Source organism: Hyla sarda, chromosome 3 (genome assembly GCF_029499605.1).
Source record: "Hyla sarda isolate aHylSar1 chromosome 3, aHylSar1.hap1, whole genome shotgun sequence".
NCBI classification, from domain to species: domain Eukaryota; kingdom Metazoa; phylum Chordata; class Amphibia; order Anura; family Hylidae; genus Hyla; species Hyla sarda.
The window spans coordinates 445,039,060-445,059,572 of NC_079191.1; the positions used below are offsets into that span (position 1 = coordinate 445,039,060).

Sequence of the window (20,513 nt, forward strand, 5' to 3'; positions counted from 1 at the left end):
GTGCCCACTTGCGGATCGCACCCCGTCCCTCTCACCTGCCCCGGCGCGTGGGGCCCCACTCTCTAGGGTGCGCGCGCGCAGGCTCTATGAGATTTAAAGGGCCAGTGCACCACTAATTGGTGCCTGGCCCAATCAGTGTTAATTAGCTCCTACCTGCTCCTTGCTTATAAAAACCCACTTCCCCTTCCTGTCCTTGCCGGATCTTGCTGCCTTAGTGCCCTGTGAAAGCGTTTAGTGTGTTCCCAAGCCTGTGTACCCAGACCGTCTGCTGTTGCCCCTGACTACGACTCTTGCTGCCTGCCGTGACCTTCTGATACGTCCGACCTTGCTCTTGCCTTGTCCCTGTGTACCGCGCCTGTCTCAGCTGTCAGTTGGGGTTGAGTCGCTATCGGGTGGAACGACCTGGAGGTTACCTGCTGCTGCAAGTCCATCCCGCTTTGCGGCGGGCTCTGGTGAAAACAAGTAACCCCTTAGACTCCATTCCCCTGGTACGGCCCACGCCATCACCCCCCTGACACAGATGATCCACCACCAGTGTCCTTGCTGCATACCAGTCCGGATCCTGACATATACCGTATATTCTACAGTTATATATATCTTCTACAGTTATATATATTCTACAGTTATATATGTATTCTACAGTTTTAACTACATTAAAGATTTGGGGCCCCATAGGGTCAGACTTCAGATAAGTTTAGCCGGGGCCGTGAAGATGAAGCGATACAAAATGTAATTAAGGCCACACACGGCTATTGGCTGCAGCAATCGATGGGACTTCGCCCCCACAATTACATGTAGTCTCTGCCGCCGTTCATTGGGAACTTTAATGCTCACTGGTTTGGGTTTCATTAAACACGTCTGGCAGCCGATCAATGGGGGACTTTTTATATCAGCGCGGTATTTCACCAGCGGATTATTTATGAGCTAATAACTCGCTCAGGTGATTGAAATCAGGAGGAGTATACGCTATTTACTGTCTGCTATACGGAGGGGCAGCGTCCAGTCCAGACAGGAGGAGTATACGCTATATACTGTGTGGTATATGGAGGGGCAGCGTCCAGTCCAGGCAGGAGGAGTATACGCTATATACTGTCTGCTATACAGAGGGGCAGTGTCCAGTCCAGACAGGAGGAGTATACGCTATTTACTGTCTGCTATAAGGAGGGGCAGCGTCCAGTCCAGACAGGAGGAGTATACGCTATATACTGTGTGGTATATGGAGGGGCAGCGTCCAGTCCAGACAGGAGGAGTATACGCTATATACTGTCTGCTATACAGAGGGGCAGTTTCCAGTCCAGACAGGAGGAGTATACACTATATACTGTCTGATATACAGAGGGGCAGTGTCCAGTCCAGACAGGAGGAGTATACGCTATATACTGTCTGCTATATGGAGGGGCAGCGTCCAGTCCAGACAGGAGGAGTATACCCCAACTAATATATGTCACCCCGACCTTATCATCCACAACACCCCAACTAATATATATCACCCCGACCTTATCATCCACAACACCCCAACTAATATATATCACCCCGACCTTATCACCAACAACACCCCAACTAATATATGTCACCCCGACCTTATCATCCACAACACCTCAACTAATATATATCACCCCGACCTTATCAACAACACCCCAACTAATATATATCACCCCGACCTTATCACCAACAACACCCCAACTAATATATGTCACCTGACTGTATAATCACGAACACCCCAACTAATATATGTCACCCCGACCTTATCATCACCAACACCCCAACTAATATATATCACCCCGCCTTATCACCAACACCCCAACTAATATATATCACCCCGACATTATCAACAACACCCCAACTAATATATGTCACCCCGACCTTCTCACCAACACCCCAACTAATATATATCACCCCGACCTTATCGACAACACCCCAACTAATATATATCACCCCGACCTTATCACCAACAACACCCCAACTAATATATGTCACCCCAACCTTATCCTCAGCAACACCCCAACTAATATATGTCACCCCGACCTTATCAGCAACACCCCAACTAATATATATCAACCTGACCTTATCATCAACAACACCCCAACTAATATATGTCACCCCGACCTTATCATCACCAACACCCCAACTAATATATATCCCCCCGACCTTATCAACAACACCACAACTAATATATGTCACCCCGACCTTATCATCAACAACACCCCAACTAATATATATCCCCCCGACGTTATCACCAACACCCCAACTAATATATGTCACCCCGACCTTATCACCAACAACACCCCAACTAATATATGTCACACTTACCTTATCATCAGCAACACCCCAACTAATATGTCACCCCAACCTTATCATCCACAACACCCCAACTAATATATATCACCCACGACCTTATCATCAGCAACACCCCAACTAATATATGTCACCCCGACCTTATCACCAACACCCCAACTAATATATATCACCCCGACCTTATCAACACCCCAACTAATATATGTCACCACGACCTTATCACCAACAAACACCCCAACTAATATATGTCACCCCGACCTTATCCTCAGCAACACCCCAACTAATATGTCACCCCGACATTATCAACAACACCCCAACTAATATATGTCACCCCGACCTTATCGTCATCAACACCCCAACTAATATATATCCCCCCGACGTTATCACCCCCACCTCATCACCAACACCCCAACTAATATATGTCACACTGACCTTATCATCAGCAACACCCCAACCTTATCATCCACAACACCCCAACTAATATATATCACCCACGACCTTATCATCAGCAACACCCCAACTAATATATGTCACCCCGACCTTATCACCTACACCCCAACTAATATATGTCACCCCGACCATATCAACAACACCCCAACTAATATATGTCACCCCGACCTTATCACCAACACCCCAACTAATATATACCACCCCGACCTTATCAACAACACTCCAACTAATATATGTCACCCCGACCTTATCATCAACAACACCCCAACTAATATATATCACCCCGACCTTATCAACAACACCCCAACTAATATATGTCACCCCAATCTTATCATCAACAACACCCCAACTAATATATATCACTCCGACCTTATCAACAACACCCCAACTAATATATGTCACCCCAACCTTATCATCAACAACACCCCAACTAATATATATCACCCCGACCTTATCATCAACAACACCCCAACTAATATGTCACCCCGACCTTATCACCAACACCTCAACTAATATATATCACCCCGACCTTATCATCAACAACACCCCAACTAATATATGTCACCCCGACCTTATCATCAACAACACCCCAACTAATATATATCATCCCGACCTTATCAACAACACCCCAACTAATATATATCACCCCAACCTTATCATCAACAACACCCCAACTAATATATATCACCCCGACCTTATCATCAACAACACCCCAACTAATATGTCACCCCGACCTTATCACCAACACCTCAACTAATATATATCACCCCGACCTTATCACCAACACCCCAACTAATATATATCACCCCGACCTTATCATCAACAACACCCCAACTAATATGTCACCCCGACCTTATCACCAACACCTCAACTAATATATATCACCCCGACCTTATCACCAACACCCCAACTAATATATATCACCCCGACCATATCAACAACACCCCAACTAATATATGTCACCCGACCTTATCACCAACACCCCAACTAATATATGTCACCCCGACCATATCAACAACACCCCAACTAATATATGTCACCCCGACCTTATCACCAACACCCCAACTAATATATACCACCCCGACCTTATCAACAACACTCCAACTAATATATGTCACCCCGACCTTATCATCAACAACACCCCAACTAATATATATCACCCCGACCTTATCAACAACACCCCAACTAATATATGTCACCCCAACCTTATCATCAACAACACCCCAACTAATATATATCACTCCGACCTTATCAACAACACCCCAACTAATATATGTCACCCCAACCTTATCATCAACAACACCCCAACTAATATATATCACCCCGACCTTATCATCAACAACACCCCAACTAATATGTCACCCCGACCTTATCACCAACACCTCAACTAATATATTTCACCCCGACCTTATCATCAACAACACCCCAACTAATATATGTCACCCCGACCTTATCATCAACAACACCCCAACTAATATATATCATCCCGACCTTACCAACAACACCCCAACTAATATATATCACCCCAACCTTATCATCAACAACACCCCAACTAATATATATCACCCCGACCTTATCATCAACAACACCCCAACTAATATGTCACCCCGACCTTATCACCAACACCTCAACTAATATATATCACCCCGACCTTATCACCAACACCCCAACTAATATATATCACCCCGACCTTATCATCAACAACACCCCAACTAATATGTCACCCCGACCTTATCACCAACACCTCAACTAATATATATCACCCCGACCTTATCACCAACACCCCAACTAATAGATATCACCCTCACCTTAACAACAACACCCCAACTAATATGTCACCCCAACTAATATATATCACCACGACCTTATCATCACCAACACCCCAACTAATATATATCACCCGACCTTATCATCACCAACACCCCAACTAATATATATCACCCCGACCTTATCATCAACAACACCCCAACTAATATATATCACCTTGACCTTATCATCACCAACACCCCAACTAATATATATCACCTCGACCTTATCACCAACACCAACACCCCAACTAATATATATGACCCCGACCTTATCATCACCAACACCCCAACTAATATATATCACCCCGACCTTATCATCACCAACACCTCAACTAATATATATCACCCCGACCATATCAACAACACCCCAACTAATATATGTCACCCCGACCTTATCACCAACACCCCAACTAATATATATCACCCCGAACTTATCACCAACACCCCAACTAATATATGTCACCCCGACCTTATCATCACCAACACCCCAACTAATATATATCACCCCGACCTTATCATCACCAACACCCCAACTAATATATATCACCCCGACCATATCAACAACACCCCAACTAATATATGTCACCCGACCTTATCACCAACACCCCAACTAATATATATCACCCCGACCTTATCACCAACACCCCAACTAATATGTCACCCCGACCTTATCACCAACACCCCAACTAATATATATCACCCCGACCTTATCATCACCAACACCCCAACTAATATATATCACCCCGACCTTATCATCACCAACACCCCAACTAATATATGTCACCCCGACCTTATCACCAACACCCCAACTAATATACATCACCCCGACCTTATCATCAACAACAGCAGTGTTTACTAAAGAGAAGCCACTAGGGAAATATTCTCAGTGATGTCACCGCTGATCTCTAGTGAATGGATAGACTGTATTCTCAGTGATGTCACCGCTGATCTCTAGTGAATGGATAGGCTGTATTCTCAGTGATGTCACCGCTGATCTCTAGTGATGGATAGGCTGTATTCTCAGTGATGTCACTGCTGATCTCTAGTGATGGATAGGCTGTATTCTCAGTGATGTCACCGCTGATCTCTAGTGATGGATAGGCTGTATTCTCAGTGATGTCACCGCTGATCACTGGTAATGGATAGGCTGTATTCTCAGTGATGTCACTGCTGATCTCTAGTGAATGGATAGGCTGTATTCTCAGTGATGTCACCGCTGATCTCTAGTGATGGATAGGCTGTATTCTCAGTGCTGTCACCGCTGATCACTGGTGATGGATAGGCTGTATTCTCAGTGATGTCACTGCTGATCTCTAGTGATGGATAGACTGTATTCTCAGTGATGTCACCGCTGATCTCTAGTGAATGGATAGGCTGTATTCTCAGTGATGTCACCGCTGATCTCTAGTGATGGATAGGCTGTATTCTCAGTGATGTCACTGCTGATCTCTAGTGATGGATAGGCTGTATTCTCAGTGATGTCACCGCTGATCTCTAGTGATGGATAGGCTGTATTCTCAGTGATGTCACCGCTGATCACTGGTAATGGATAGGCTGTATTCTCAGTGATGTCACTGCTGATCTCTAGTGAATGGATAGGCTGTATTCTCAGTGATGTCACCGCTGATCTCTAGTGATGGATAGGCTGTATTCTCAGTGCTGTCACCGCAGATCTCTAGTGAATGGATAGGCTGTATTCTCAGTGATGTCACCGCTGATCACTGGTGATGGATAGGCTGTATTCTCAGTGATGTCACTGCTGATCTCTAGTGATGGATAGGCTGTATTCTCAGTGATGTCACCGCTGATCTCTAGTGATGGATAGGAAGTATTCTCAGTGATGTCACAGCTAATCTCTAGTGATGGATAGGCTGTATTCTCAGTGATGTCACCGCTGATCTCTATATAATGAACTCTGTATTACACTATAGTAGTACCTTTGATGTGGACTCGCCGGTGTCGGGGGAGGGTGCGGGATGGCTTGCGGGTTGTTGATATTCCGCGGCAGTATCTCCCGAGTTTTATTTCACACTTTGCTCCGGCCTCTTTGTGTTCACAGGGATCTTTACTGTTTGATACTAAATGGATTTCTATGGTGTTTTATTTCCTCGACATAGTACGATCAGAAACCGGCGTGATACTGAGATGAAAGCGCGAGGAGATCATACGCCGAGTGAAGATGTAATACTAAGGCGAAGAGCGGCTCCAGACTCACATCCTGCACCGGAGTAATTTGGCGTATCGGTGATATATTATAGGCTGGGCGGCAGCAGAGGGTAGAATGTATCATACTGCACGTATATTACTACTGTTTGCCACAAAATAACCAATAAGGCCACCATACTTCTACCCATACTGGATGGCTGCATGTGTGGGCACTCAGGAGACAGGGAAAGCTGGGTGAGAACCCAAGGAGATGCTGTAATGGCATGAATAACTAGAACAGTGTTTCCCAATCAATTTGTCTCCAGCTGTTGCAAAACTACAACCCCCAGCATGCCCGGACAGCCTTTGGCTGTCCGGGCATGCTGGGGGTTGTAGTTTTGCAACAGCTGGGGACACACTGATTGTAAAACTTTGTTCTGCACAATCTATGATCCATCCTGGTTTGCCTGCTACTAGAGATGGAATTCCCCTATCAACAGAAATTGAACAGCAGATTGCAGAAAAGTGATCTGATGTCCACTTTGGGCATGCTGGGGGTTGTAGTTTGGAAACAGCTGGAGGCACAGTGATTGGGAAACACTGTTCTGCACTATCTATGCCCTGCCCCCACTTCCTGGTATCCATCCTGGTCTATCTGTCACTAGAGATGGAATTCTCCTAACAGGCAGCAGTGGACAGCAGATTGCGGGGAAATTATCTGCTGTCTGGGCATGCGGGGGGTTGTAGTTTTGCAAATGCTGGAGATACACTGACTGGAAAACACTGTTCTGCACTATCTTTGCCCCGCTACTACTTCCTGGTCTGTTTGTCACTAGAGATGGAATTCCCCTAACAACTGGCAGAGGACAGCACATTGCAGAGAAGTGAACTGTTAAATACTTTAGCTGTCTGGGCCACAGCTGGAGGCACCGTGTTTGGAAAACACTGATCTAGAAGGAGAGTCATTCTGTACCGTAGCAGCTGATGTTCCTTTGCGGGTCCTATAATCCCCATAGAGGCCTCTTATAAGTATACTGGAAGGTTGATAAGCCGGTTAGTAATTACATCGGCCTCCCTCACATCCATCGCCCTCCGGTTATATCCTGAGAGTGCATTAATCCGGCGTTTCCCCGCGGTGCGGAGGTCTCGGCCTCTCTAACAAGTCTGCAGATCCCTCCTGTCTTGAAGTGCTCAGCTGCTCAGACCTCGGTGCCTCCGTCATGTTCCTCCCAGCTGGTTACAGATCTGAGAGACTTACAAGTGGGAAGATGATTTGCAAGTAATTAGTGATGTTCTCCCCGGGGACCAGACGCTGCGAGGAGGTCGGGGCCACAGGATTCTCTGAAGCCGGAGATCATTCACAGGAGTCAATGGAGTCTGGAGCGTCAGTAACTCCGTGTAATCCAAGAGGGAGGTGGAAAGAAGACACAATACGGCACCGAGATCTGGGGTCAAGGTTGTGTCACCTCAATAGGGAAAATCAATACAAGCAACAAGGAAAGCAATCCCATAAAGAGTCACGGAAGAAACACAACGGATCAATGGAAATCATATAGGTTCATTCTACAATGTATCCAGAAAGTATTCACCTCCCCAGTCACTATATACAATGTATCCAGAAAGTATTCACCCCCCCGGTCACTATATACAATGTATCCAGAAAGTCTTCACCCCCGGTCACTATATACAATGTATCCAGAAAGTCTTCACCCCCGGTCACTATATACAATGTATCCAGAAAGTCTTCACCCCCGGTCACTATATACAATGTATCCAGAAAGTATTCAACCCCCCCCCCCCCCCGGTCACTATATACAATGTATCCAGAAAGTATTCCCCCCCCCCCCCCCCCCCCCCGGTCACTATATACAATGTATCCAGAAAGTCTTTAGTCCCGGTCACTATATACAATGTATCCAGAAAGTCTTCACCACCCCGGTCACTATATACAATGTATCCAGAAAGTCTTCACCCCCCGGTCACTATATACAATGTATCCAGAAAGTCTTCACCCCCCCCCCCCCCGGTCACTATATGCAATATATCTAGAAAATATTCACCCCCCCGGTCACTATATACAATATATCCAGAAAGTATTCACCCCCCGGTCACTATATACAATGTATCCAGAAAGTATTCACCCCCCCCCCCCGGTCACTATATACAATGTATCCGGAAAATATTCACCCCCCCCCGGTCACTATATACAATGTATCCAGAAAGTCTTCACCCCCCCCGGTCACTATATACAATGTATCCAGAAAGTCTTCACCTCCCCAGTCACTATATACAATGTATCCAGAAAGTATTCACCCCCCCGGTCACTATATACAATGTATCCAGAAAGTCTTCACCCCCGGTCACTATATACAATGTATCCAGAAAGTCTTCACCCCCGGTCACTATATACAATGTATCCAGAAAGTCTTCACCCCCGGTCACTATATACAATGTATCCAGAAAGTATTCACCCCCCCCCCCCCCCCGGTCACTATATACAATGTATCCAGAAAGTATCCCCCCCCCCCCCCGGTCACTATATACAATGTATCCAGAAAGTCTTTAGTCCCGGTCACTATATACAATGTATCCAGAAAGTCTTCACCACCCCGGTCACTATATACAATGTATCCAGAAAGTCTTCACCCTCGGTCACTATATACAATGTATCCAGAAAGTCTTCACCCCCCCCGGTCACTATATACAATGTATCCAGAAAGTATTCACCTCCCCGGTCACTATATACAATGTATCCAGAAAGTCTTCACCCCCGATCACTATATACAATGTATCCAGAAAGTCTTCACCCCCCGGTCACTATATACAATGTATCCAGAAAGTATTCACCCCCTGGTCACTATATACAATTATACAATGTATTCAGAAAGTCTTTAGTCCCGGTCACTATATACAATGTATCCAGAAAGTCTTCACCTCCCCGGTCACTATATACAATGTATTCAGAAAGTCTTCACCTCCCCGGTCACTATATGCAATGTATCCAGAAAGTCTTCACCCCCCCCCCGGTCACTATATCCAATGTATCCAGAAAGTATTCACCCCCCCGGTCACTATATACAATGTATCCAGAAAGTATTCACCTCCCCGGTCACTATATACAATGTATCCAGAAAGTCTTCACCCCCGGTCACTATATACAATGTATCCAGAAAGTCTTCACCCCCGATCGCTATATACAATGTATCCAGAAAGTCTTCACCCCCGGTCACTGTATACAATGTATCCAGAAAGTATTCGACCCCCCCCCCCCCCCCGGTCACTATATACAATGTATCCAGAAAGTCTTCACCCCCCCCCCCCCCCCGGGTCCCAATATACAATGTATCCAGAAAGTATTCACCCCCTGGTCACTATATACAGTTATACAATGTATCCAGAAAGTCTTCAGTCCCGGTCGCTATATACAATGTATCCAGAAAGTCTTCACCCCCGGTCACTATATACAATGTATCCAGAAAGTCTTCACCCCCCCCCCGGTCACTATATACAATTATACAATGTATCCAGAAAGTCTTCACCCCCGATCACTATATACAATGTATCCAGAAAGTCTTCACCCCCGGTCACTGTATACAATGTATCCAGAAAGTATTCGACCCCCCCCCCCCCCCGGTCACTATATACAATGTATCCAGAAAGTATTCACCCCCGGTCACTATATATAATGTATCCAGAAAGTATTCACCCCCCGGTCACTATATACAATGTATCCAGAAAGTATTCATCCCCCCCCCGGTCACTATATACAATATATCCAGAAAGTCTTTACCTCCGGTCACTGTAAACAATGTATCCAGAAAGTATTCACCCCCCCCCGGTCACTATATATACAATTATACAATGTATCCAGAAAGTCTTCAGTCCCGGTCGCTATATACAATGAATCCAGAAAGTCTTCACCCCCGGTCACTATAAACAATGTATCCAGAAAGTCTTCACCCCCGGTCACTATATACAATGTATCCAGAAAGTCTTCACCCCCAGTCACTATATACAATGTATCCAGAAAGTATTCACCCCCCCAGTCACTATATACAATGTATCCAGAAAGTATTCATCCCCCCCCCGGTCACTATATACAATGTATTCAGAAAGTCTTCACCCCCCGGTCACTATATACAATGTATCCAGAAAGTCTTCACCCCCCGGTCACTATATACAATGTATCCAGAAAGTCTTCACCCCCCCCCCGGTCACTATATACAATGTATCCAGAAAGTCTTCACCCCCAGTCACTATATACAATGTATTCAGAAAGTCTTCATCCCGGTCACTATATACAATGTATTCAGAAAGTCTTCATCCCGGTCACTATATACAATGTATCCAGAAAGTCTTCACCCCCGGTCACTATATACAATGTATCCAGAAAGTCTTCACCCCCAGTCACTATATACAATGTATCCAGAAAGTCTTCATCCAACATGTCACTATATACAATGTATCCAGAAAATCTTCACCCCCATCACTATATACAATGTATCCAGAAAGTCTTCACCCCCGGGTCACTATATACAATGTATCCAGAAAGTCTTCATCCAACATGTCACTATATACAATGTATCCAGAAAATCTTCACCCCCATCACTATATACAATGTATCCAGAAAGTCTTTCTGGACATTTTGTATATAGTAACCAGGTGAATACTCCAGAAGCAGATGTGTTCCTGTCATCCCGCCGGGCAGTGCTGTCAGGGATCCTGTATAATGAAGACGTCTCTATCAGATCACACTCAGCTTTCTGTCGTCTGGAATGAATTGTTCTTGATGGAAGGACAATAGAGGGAGATGAGGCTCTAGAATCTCATCAGCATAGATCACCCAGCCCGAGAGCGCTGTCATGTGTGCGGCACAGCGAGATCAGCGCAAGCCCCCTCCCCCTGCCGCACCCCCTCTTACTGATGAGAGGTATTAGGCCTTCATGCTTCAGCGGCTGCCCGCACTGCTCCGCGGTCATCTCCAACCTGAAGACAGGGGCAAAACCATCGCAACAATCTGTACTGTGTTATCTGTGGTGTTACATAGGACTGCAGGTCACATCTATACATTATCTGTACTCAGAGAGTTATCACTGTGTTATCTGTGGTGTTACATAGGACTGCAGGTCACATCTATACATTATCTGTACTCAGAGAGTTATCACTGTTATCTGTGGTGTTACATAGGACTGCAGGTCACATCTATACATTATCTGTACTCAGAGAGTTATCACTGTTATCTGTGGTGTTACATAGGACTGCAGGTCACATCTACTACATTATCTGTACTCAGAGTTATCACTGTGTTATCTGTGGTGTTACATAGGACTGCAGGTCACATCTATACATTATCTGTACTCAGAGAGTTATCACTGTGTTATCTGTGGTGTTACATAGGACTGCAGGTCACATCTACTACATTATCTGTACTCAGAGAGTTATCACTGTTATCTGTGGCGTTACATAGGACTGCAGGTCACATCTATACATTATCTGTACTCAGAGAGTTATCACTGTTATCTGTAGTGTTACATAGGACTGCAGGTCACATCTATACATTATCTGTACTCAGAGAGATATCACTGTGTTATCTGTGGTGTTACATAGGACTGCAGGTCACATCTACTACATTATCTGTACTCAGAGAGATATCACTGTGTTATCTGTGGTGTTACATAGGACTGCAGGTCACATCTATACATTATCTGTACTCAGAGAGTTATCACTGTTATCTGTGGTGTTACATAGGACTGCAGGTCACATCTATACATTATCTGTACTCAGAGAGTTATCACTGTGTTATCTGTGGTGTTACATAGGACTGCAGGTCACATCTATACATTATCTGTACTCAGAGAGTTATCACTGTATTATATGTGGTGTTACATAGGACTGCAGGTCACATCTATACATTATCTGTACTCAGAGAGTTATCACTGTGTTATCTATCGTGTTACATAGGACTGCAGGTCACATCTATACATTATCTGTACTCAGAGAGTTATCACTGTTATCTGTGGTGTTACATAGGACTGCAGGACACATCTATACATTATCTGTACTCAGAGAGTTATCACTGTGTTATCTGTGGTGTTACATAGGACTGCAGGTCACATCTATACATTATCTGTACTCAGAGAGTTATCACTGTATTATCTGTGGTGTAACATAGGACTGCAGGTCACATCTATAAATTATCTGTACTCAGAGAGTTATCACTGTTATCTGTGGTGTTACATAGGACTGCAGGTCACATCTATACATTATCTGTACTCAGAGTTATCACTGTTATCTGTGGTGTTACATAGGACTGCAGGTCACATCTACTACATTATCTGTACTCAGAGAGTTATCACTGTGTTATCTGTGGTGTTACATAGGACTGCAGGTCACATCTATACATTATCTGTACTCAGAGAGTTATCACTGTGTTATCTGTGGTGTTACATAGGACTGCAGGTCACATCTACTACATTATCTGTACTCAGAGAGTTATCACTGTTATCTGAGGTGTTACATAGGACTGCAGGTCACATCTATACATTATCTGTACTCAGAGGGTTATCACTGTTATCTGTGGTGTTACATAGGACTGCAGGTCACATCTACTACATTATCTGTACTCAGAGAGTTATCACTGTTATCTGTGGTGTTACATAGGACTGCAGGTCACATCTATACATTATCTGTACTCAGAAAGTTATCACTGTGTTATCTGTGGTGTTACATAGGACTGCAGGTCATATCTATACATTATCTGTACTCAGAGAGTTATCACTGTTATCTGTGGTGTTACATAGGACTGCAGGTCACATCTATACATTATCTGTACTCAGAGAGTTATCACTGTTATCTGTGGTGTTACATAGGACTGCAGGTCACATCTATACATTATCTGTACTCAGAGAGTTATCACTGTTATCTGTGGTGTTACATAGGACTGCAGGTCACATCTATACATTATCTGTACTCAGAGAGTTATCACTGTTATCTGTGGTGTTACATAGGACTGCAGGTCACATCTATACATTATCTGTACTCAGAGAGTTATCACTGTTATCTGTGGTGTTACATAGGACTGCAGGTCACATCTATACATTATCTGTACTCAGAGAGATATCACTGTGTTATCTGTGATGTTACATAGGACTGCAGGTCACATCTATACATTATCTGTACTCAGAGAGTTATCACTGTTATCTGTGGTGTTACATAGGACTGCAGGTCACATCTATACATTATCTCTACTCAGAGTTTTTACTGTATATTAGATGTGGTGTTACATAGGACTGCAGGTCACATCTATACATTATCTGTACTCAGAGAGTTATCACTGTTATCTGTGGTGTTACATAGGACTGCAGGTCACATCTATACATTATCTCTACTCAGAGTTTTTACTGTATATTAGATGTGGTGTTACATAGGACTGCAGGTCACATCTATACATTATCTGTACTCAGAGAGTTATCACTGTTATCTGTGGTGTTACATAGGACTGCAGGTCACATCTATACATTATCTGTACTCAGAGAGTTATCACTGTTATCTGTGTTGTTACATAGGACTGCAGGTCACATCTATACATTATCTCTACTCAGAGTTATTACTGTATATTAGATGTGGTGTTACATAGGACTGCAGGTATACTGTGTAGCTTATACACGTGGATCCGTGGCAGTTTGCCGGGCTCGGTCACATGTTTGGCTCCTTCCTCTCTGTACTTGTTCCAGTTCTCGTTCCGTCTGGGGACCCAGAATCCTCTTTAGCGGTCATGTTGTGTTCGGGTGGAAGCGGCGGCGGTTATATATAATGCAGGACTCGTCCCCGGTGACCACCGTTTAGATCTGTGGCCATGTATCAAACCCCCCCACCCCCACTCCCCGCCCCAGAGCCGCGGCCCTTACCTGACTCGTAGGATCTTTTGTTTGGTGTGAGGAGGGACACGTGGGCTGTATCTGTGCAGGGCCCGCCTGGAAGAGAAGAGACAACAACCGTCAGTGGAGGGCGCTCTGCTCCTCCTTCATGCTTTATACTGCAGCTACGCTCTATTAGGACACAGCAGTGACTAGTGATTCCAGTTTTCTTGCACTATATTTTGAAAATCTTTTGTAGTTTTAATTCCTCCTACAGCAGTGTTTTCCAAACCAGTGTGTCTCCAGCTGTTACAAAACTACAACTCCCAGCATGCCCGGACAGCCAAAGGCTGTCCGGACATGCTGTGAGTTGTAGTTTTGCAACAGCCAGAGACATACTGTTTGGAAAACACTGTCCAACAGTCTCATGCGGTGGCTAATGCTGCTCTGCCCCTTCTTTATTCTTTATACTGCAGCTACACTCTATTGGGGGCAAAACAATGATAAAACACTTGTACTTGGCTGCATGTATATCCTTTCCCATGCTTTACACTGCAGCTTTGCTCTTTTAGGGCACAACCATGATACATGACTTGCACTTGGCTGAATTGTTTATTGAGCGTCTGCGGCATTGTCCTTCCCCATGCTTTACACTGCAGCTCTGCTTTACTAGGGCACAACAAGGATAAATGACTTGTACTTGGCTGCATTGTATATCAAGAGTCTGTGGTTCCATCCTTTTGTTTATACTTTATACTGCAGCTCTTCTCTATTAGGGCACAACCCAACCATGATAAAGGACATGCTCTTGGCTGCATTGTTTATTGAGCGTCTGCGGCATTGTCCTTCCCCATGCTTTACACTGCAGCTCTGCTTTATTGGGGCACAACAAGGATAAATGACTTGTACTTGGCTGCATTATATATCGAGAGTCTGTGGTTCCCTCCTTTTGTTCATACTTTATACTGCAGCTCTTCTCTATTAGGGCACAACCCAACCATGATACATGACTTGCACTTGGCTGAATTGTTTATTGAGCGTCTGCGGCTTTGTCCTTCCCTCATGCTTTATACTGCAGCTCTGCTTTATTGGGGCACAACAAGGATAATTGACTTGTACTTGGCTGCATTGTATATCGAGAGTCTGTGGTTCCCTCCTTTTGTTCATACTTTATACTGCAGCTCTTCTCTATTAGGGCACAACCCAACCATGATACATGACTTGCACTTGGCTGAATTGTTTATTGAGCGTCTGCGGCTTTGTCCTTCCCTCATGCTTTATACTGCAGCTCTGCTTTATTGGGGCACAACAAGGATAATTGACTTGTACTTGGCTGCATTGTATATCGAGAGTCTGTGGTTCCATCCTTTTGTTCATACTTTATACTGCAGCTCTTCTACATTAGGGCACAACCCAACCATGATAAATGACGTGCACTTGGCTGCATTGTACACTGCTCAAAAAACATAAAGGGAATACTAAGATAACATAGCAAAGTCCAGCTCACCTGCCACGTCCCGTGCACGGATCCCCACTCAGACTCTCCATGTCCAGACAATGAAGAAAGACGAAATGATCCAGCACTTGGAATATTTGCAGCTTTATTGTAAATCCTCCTTTAAACAGCATGGAACAATGTCAACACTTCACAAGGTCTGACAAATCTTGACGCGTTTCGAGCGCATGCGCTCTGTCAAAAGAGGACATCTTTTGGCAAAGACCGAATACGCTCGAAACGCGTCAGGTTTTGTCAGACCTTGTGAAGTGTTGATTTATTATATGCTGTTTTAAGGAGGATTTACAATAAAGCTGCAAATATTCCAAGTGCTGGATCATTTCGTCTTTCAACACTGCGATAACACATCCTGGATCTGAATGAATGAACTAATCGTATGAAATACTTTCCTCTTTACATAGCTGAATGCGCTGACAACAAAATCACCAAAAATTATCAATGGAAATCATTAACCCCTGGAGGTCTTGATATGGAGTCACTCAAAATCACAGAGGAAAACCCCACTACAGGCCGATCCAACTTTATGTAATGTCCTTAATACAAGTCCCAATGAGGCTCAGTAGTGTGTGTGGCCTCCACGTGCTCGTATGACCTCCCTACAACGCCTGGGCATGATCCTGATGAGGTGGAGGATGGTCTCCTGAGGGATGTCCTCCCAGACCTGGACTAAAGCATCCTAACTCCTGGACAGTCTGGGGTGGATGGAGCGAGACGTCCCAGATGTGCTCAATCGGATTCAGGGGAACGGGCGGCCAGTCCATAGCATCAATGCCTTCCTCTTGTAGGAACTGCTGACACACTCCAGCCACATGAGGTCTAGCATTGTCTTGTATTAGGAGGAACCCAGGGCCAACCGCACCAGCATATGGTCTCACAAGGGGTCTGAGGACCTCATCTCGGTACCTAATGGCAGTCAGGCTACCTCTGGCAAGCACATGGAGGGCTGTGCGGCCCCCCCAAAGAAATGCCACCCCACACCATTACTGACCCGCCGCCAAACCGGTCATGCTGGAGGATGTTGCAGGCAGCAGAACATTCTCCACGGTGTCTCCAGACTCTGTCACGTCTGTCACATGTGCTCAGTGTGAATCTGCCTTCATCTGTGAAGAGCACAGGGCGTCAGAGGCAAATTTACCAATCTTGGTGTTGTCTGGCAAATGCCAAAGGTCCTGCACGGTGTTGGGCTGTAAGCACAACCCCCACCTGTGGACATCGGGCCCTCATACCACTATCATGGAGTCTGTATCTGACCGTTTGAGTGGACACATGCACATTTGTGGCCTGCTGGAGGTCATTTTGCAGGGCTCTGGCAGTGCTCCTTCTGCTCCTCCTGGCACAAAGGTGGAGGTAGCGGTCCTGCTGCTGGGCTGTTGCCCTCCTACGGCCTCCTCCACGTCTCCTGATGTACTGGCCTGTCTCCTGGTAGCGCCTCCATGCTCTGGACACTACGCTGACAGACACAGCGAACCTTCTTGCCACAGCTCACATTGATGTGCCATCCTGGATGAGCTGCACTACCTGAGCCACTTGTGTGGGTTGTAGACTCCGTCTCATGCTACCACTAGAGTGAAAGCACCGCCAGCATTCAAAAGTGACCAAAACATCATCCAGGAAGCATAGCAACTGAGAAGTGGTCTGTGGTCACCACCTGCAGAACCACTCCTTTATTGGGGGTGTCTTGCTAATTGCCTATACTTTCCACGTGTTGTCTGTCCCATGTTCCATTGATTGTTAATCAGTGTTCTTCCTGAGTGGACAGTGGGATTTCACACCAGTGTCAGTGACTTGGAGTTACATTGTGTTGTGTGTTCCCTTTTTGAGCAGTGTATATAGAGAGTCTGCGGTTCTGCCCTTTCCCACACTTTACACTGCAGCTTAGCTGTATTAGGACACAACACTGATGATTGTATATAGAGAGTCTGCAGTATTCTGGAATCCACCTCATCTCGTAAGCAGTTCAGGCTACTGTTCTGTCCTCCCCCTGCTGTATACTGCAGCTCTGCTCTCTTAGGGTACGGCTATGATAAAGGACTTGTGCCTAGTGGCATTGTATATCGGGAGCCTGTCCACCTCTTATTAGGCTATGTTCACATGTCTACAAAAATCTCCATCCGGACACTCCGCAAACTGCGGGCGCCGGCATAATATTTCAGTGCTAGGACCGCGCGTTAATGCGTCATCTCATAGACAGCCATGCATTCCGTGTGGTATCTGCTGAAAGAATGAACAGACTCTGCTGCAGCGGAATTTCCATGCAGACATTCCGCACGGGAATTCCGACGTGTGAACATGGCCTTAGGGACTGGATGCTGCCAATTACCCCCTCTATGCTTTAAACTGCAGCTCTGCTCTCTTAGGGCACAACAATCATAAGTGACTACAGTTTGGTTGCATCGTATTTTGCAAATAGTTATAACTCCTCTTTCAACAGTGTTTTCCAACCAGGGTGCATCCAGCTGTTGAAAAACTACAACTCCCAGCATGCTAAGCAGCATGTATCGTGGTTTAGCAGTGGATGGGAGACCAACAACGCTCAGAGTAGTGTTTTCCAACCAGAGTGCATCCAGCTGTTGCAAAACTAGAACTCCCAGCATGCTAAGCAGCAGGAATCAGGGTCTAGGCAGTGGATGGGAGACCAACAATGCTCAGAGTAGTGTTTCCCAACCAGTGCGCCTCCAGCTGTTGCAAAACTACAACTCCCAGCATGCTAAGCAGCAGGAATCAGGGACTAGGCAGTGGATGGGAGACCAACAATGCTCAGAGTAGTGTTTCCCAACCAGTGCGCCTCCAGCTGTTGCAAAACTACAACTCCCAGCATGCCTTTGGCTGTCCGGGCATGCTGAGAGTTGTAGTTTTGCAACAGCCAGAGGCACACTGTTTTAAAAACAGTGTCCAACAGTGTCATGCAGTGGCCAATGCTTCTCTGCTCCTCCTCCATGCTTTAAACAGTAGAGTTGCTCTATTCAGCCCAAAAATTATACATGGCCCAAGTTTAGGTAAGAGTCTACTAAAGCCCGAAATTCAGCACATGGATCTGTCCTCCCTCATGCTTTATACTGCAGCTGTGGTCATGCTTCAAGGTACTTCAGGGAGATATTAAGGTGCAATTTACCCTTAAGGGGTAAACCAGGCAACTATTCACCATGTAATTCCCAGATACTTTAGCAAAAAACATTAAAAATCATTAAAGGGGTATTCCGGAGGGGAAAAAAAAGAATATTCAAACCAACTGGTGCCAAAAAGATCCACAGTTTAGTAAATTACTTCTACATAAAAATATTAACTCTTCCAGCACTTATCAGCTGCTGTATGTTCCAGAGGAAGTTGTGCAGTTCTTTCCAGTCTGACCACAGTGCTCTCTGCTGACACCTCTGTCCATATCAGGAACTGTCCAGAATAGGAGCAAATCCCCATAGCAAACCTCTGCTGCTCTGGACAGTTCCTGACATGGACAGAGGTGTCAGCAGAGAGCACTGTGGACAGACTGGAAAGAACTACACAACTTCCCCTGGAGCATACAGCAGCTGATAAGTACTGGAAGGGTTAAGATTTTTCTATAGAAGTAATTTACAAATCTGTTTAATTGTCTGTAACCGGTTGATTAAAATAAAAATAAAACATTTTTAACCGGAGTACCCCTTTAAGGTCTAATTCAGAAGCCGAGGTTGTGATCGTCGCTTTATAGGTAATAACCAGAGATCTATAAAGAGAGTGGAGAATCGTCCGTGAAGTTCAGCGCTTCCCTCATTTCATGCGCCGTAAACGTGTTTGAAAGCAACTGAGAAATCAAAAAGTAGAAGAAAGTGAAGGCGGCGGCAGAAGCGCGATTCATCGGAGCGGAGCCGGACGCTAAATAATCCTGAGGATTATCAGGTCTCCAATGTTCCTGGAATGAGAGAAATGCCGGATTTGTAATGCGAATGTCCTAATGAAGCGAGGGGGGGGGGCACGGTCTGGTCCTGTGGGGGGGGGGGGGGACACGGTCTGGTCCTGTGGGGGGGGAACGCGGTCTGGTCCTGTGGGGACGACGATGCGGTTTGGTCCTGTGGGGGGGGGGGGGACGCGGTCTGGTCCTGTGGGGGGGACTTGTGGTGCTTTATCATTAATGCTCGCGCTGGGAGATTCACTAAACTTACCTAAATCCCTCCACCGCCTCCGGGATGCAGCCACTTGATGTGTTAACTAATGGGGCCACCGCGGGTTCACAATTAATGGGGAACGTGATCGCCTCCCTCTCAGGAGAAGCCACTACACCATGTAGCAGTGCTGGGAATAGTAGTGCCAATGGGAAACAATGCACTGAATATGATATAAGACAAGAGTGAAGCGTCAGGGTCCAGTCCCAGAATGAAAAAGTCTGAATTTGTAAGTAAAAATGTCCGTACTGGAGGAGTCTGGAGGGGGGGGCAGAGGCATCTGGAGGGGGACCAAAAGAGTCTGGAA

The 20,513-nt window shown here is 45.5% G+C and overlaps 1 protein-coding gene across 1 annotated transcript in view; it reads right to left on the minus strand.

Moving 5' to 3' along the window:
- Nucleotides 1-20,513, minus strand: part of ZFAND3 (zinc finger AN1-type containing 3) — a 195,824-nt gene that overhangs the window by 41,425 nt on the left and 133,886 nt on the right. The window contains exon 4 of the mRNA XM_056568669.1: nt 14,606-14,671. Coding sequence (XP_056424644.1) covers nt 14,606-14,671 — 66 coding nt within the window. The remainder of the gene's footprint in view (nt 1-14,605; nt 14,672-20,513) is intronic.